The 499-nt window shown below is 66.7% G+C and overlaps 1 protein-coding gene across 1 annotated transcript in view; it reads left to right on the top strand.

Annotated features, from left to right (window-relative positions):
* Positions 1-499, top strand: part of GNAZ (guanine nucleotide binding protein (G protein), alpha z polypeptide) — a 33,433-nt gene that overhangs the window by 10,524 nt on the left and 22,410 nt on the right. The window contains exon 2 of the mRNA XM_015567212.1: positions 9-362. Within this exon, the coding sequence (XP_015422698.1) occupies positions 9-362 (354 nt within the window). The remainder of the gene's footprint in view (positions 1-8; positions 363-499) is intronic.

Consider the following 499-nt stretch of genomic DNA (forward strand, 5'->3'; position numbering starts at 1 on the left):
CGCCCGAGCTGCTGGGCGTCATGCGGCGGCTGTGGGCCGACCCCGGCGCGCAGACCTGCTTCGGCCGCTCCAACGAGTACCACCTGGAGGACAACGCGGCCTACTACCTGAACGACCTGGAGCGCATCGCCGCGCCCGACTACATCCCCACCGTGGAGGACATCCTGCGCTCCCGGGACATGACCACGGGCATCGTGGAGAACAAGTTCACCTTCAAGGAGCTCACCTTCAAGATGGTGGACGTGGGCGGGCAGCGGTCCGAGCGCAAAAAGTGGATCCACTGCTTCGAGGGGGTCACGGCCATCATCTTCTGCGTGGAGCTTAGCGGCTACGACCTGAAGCTGTACGAGGACAACCAGACGGTGAGCGGCCAGCTTTTCCTCTCTTCCCGCCGCCGCCTCCCGGGAAGCGGGGGGTCCTGGGCGTGTCCAAGGGGGGGTGCGTCGAGGTTGCTGGCAGCGGGGCCCAGGTGGCTCCAGTGAGGAGTGTGGCTGGGGGA

This window comes from Myotis davidii, unplaced genomic scaffold, assembly GCF_000327345.1.
Source record: "Myotis davidii unplaced genomic scaffold, ASM32734v1 scaffold43, whole genome shotgun sequence".
In the NCBI taxonomy this organism is placed as follows: Eukaryota; Metazoa; Chordata; class Mammalia; order Chiroptera; family Vespertilionidae; genus Myotis; species Myotis davidii.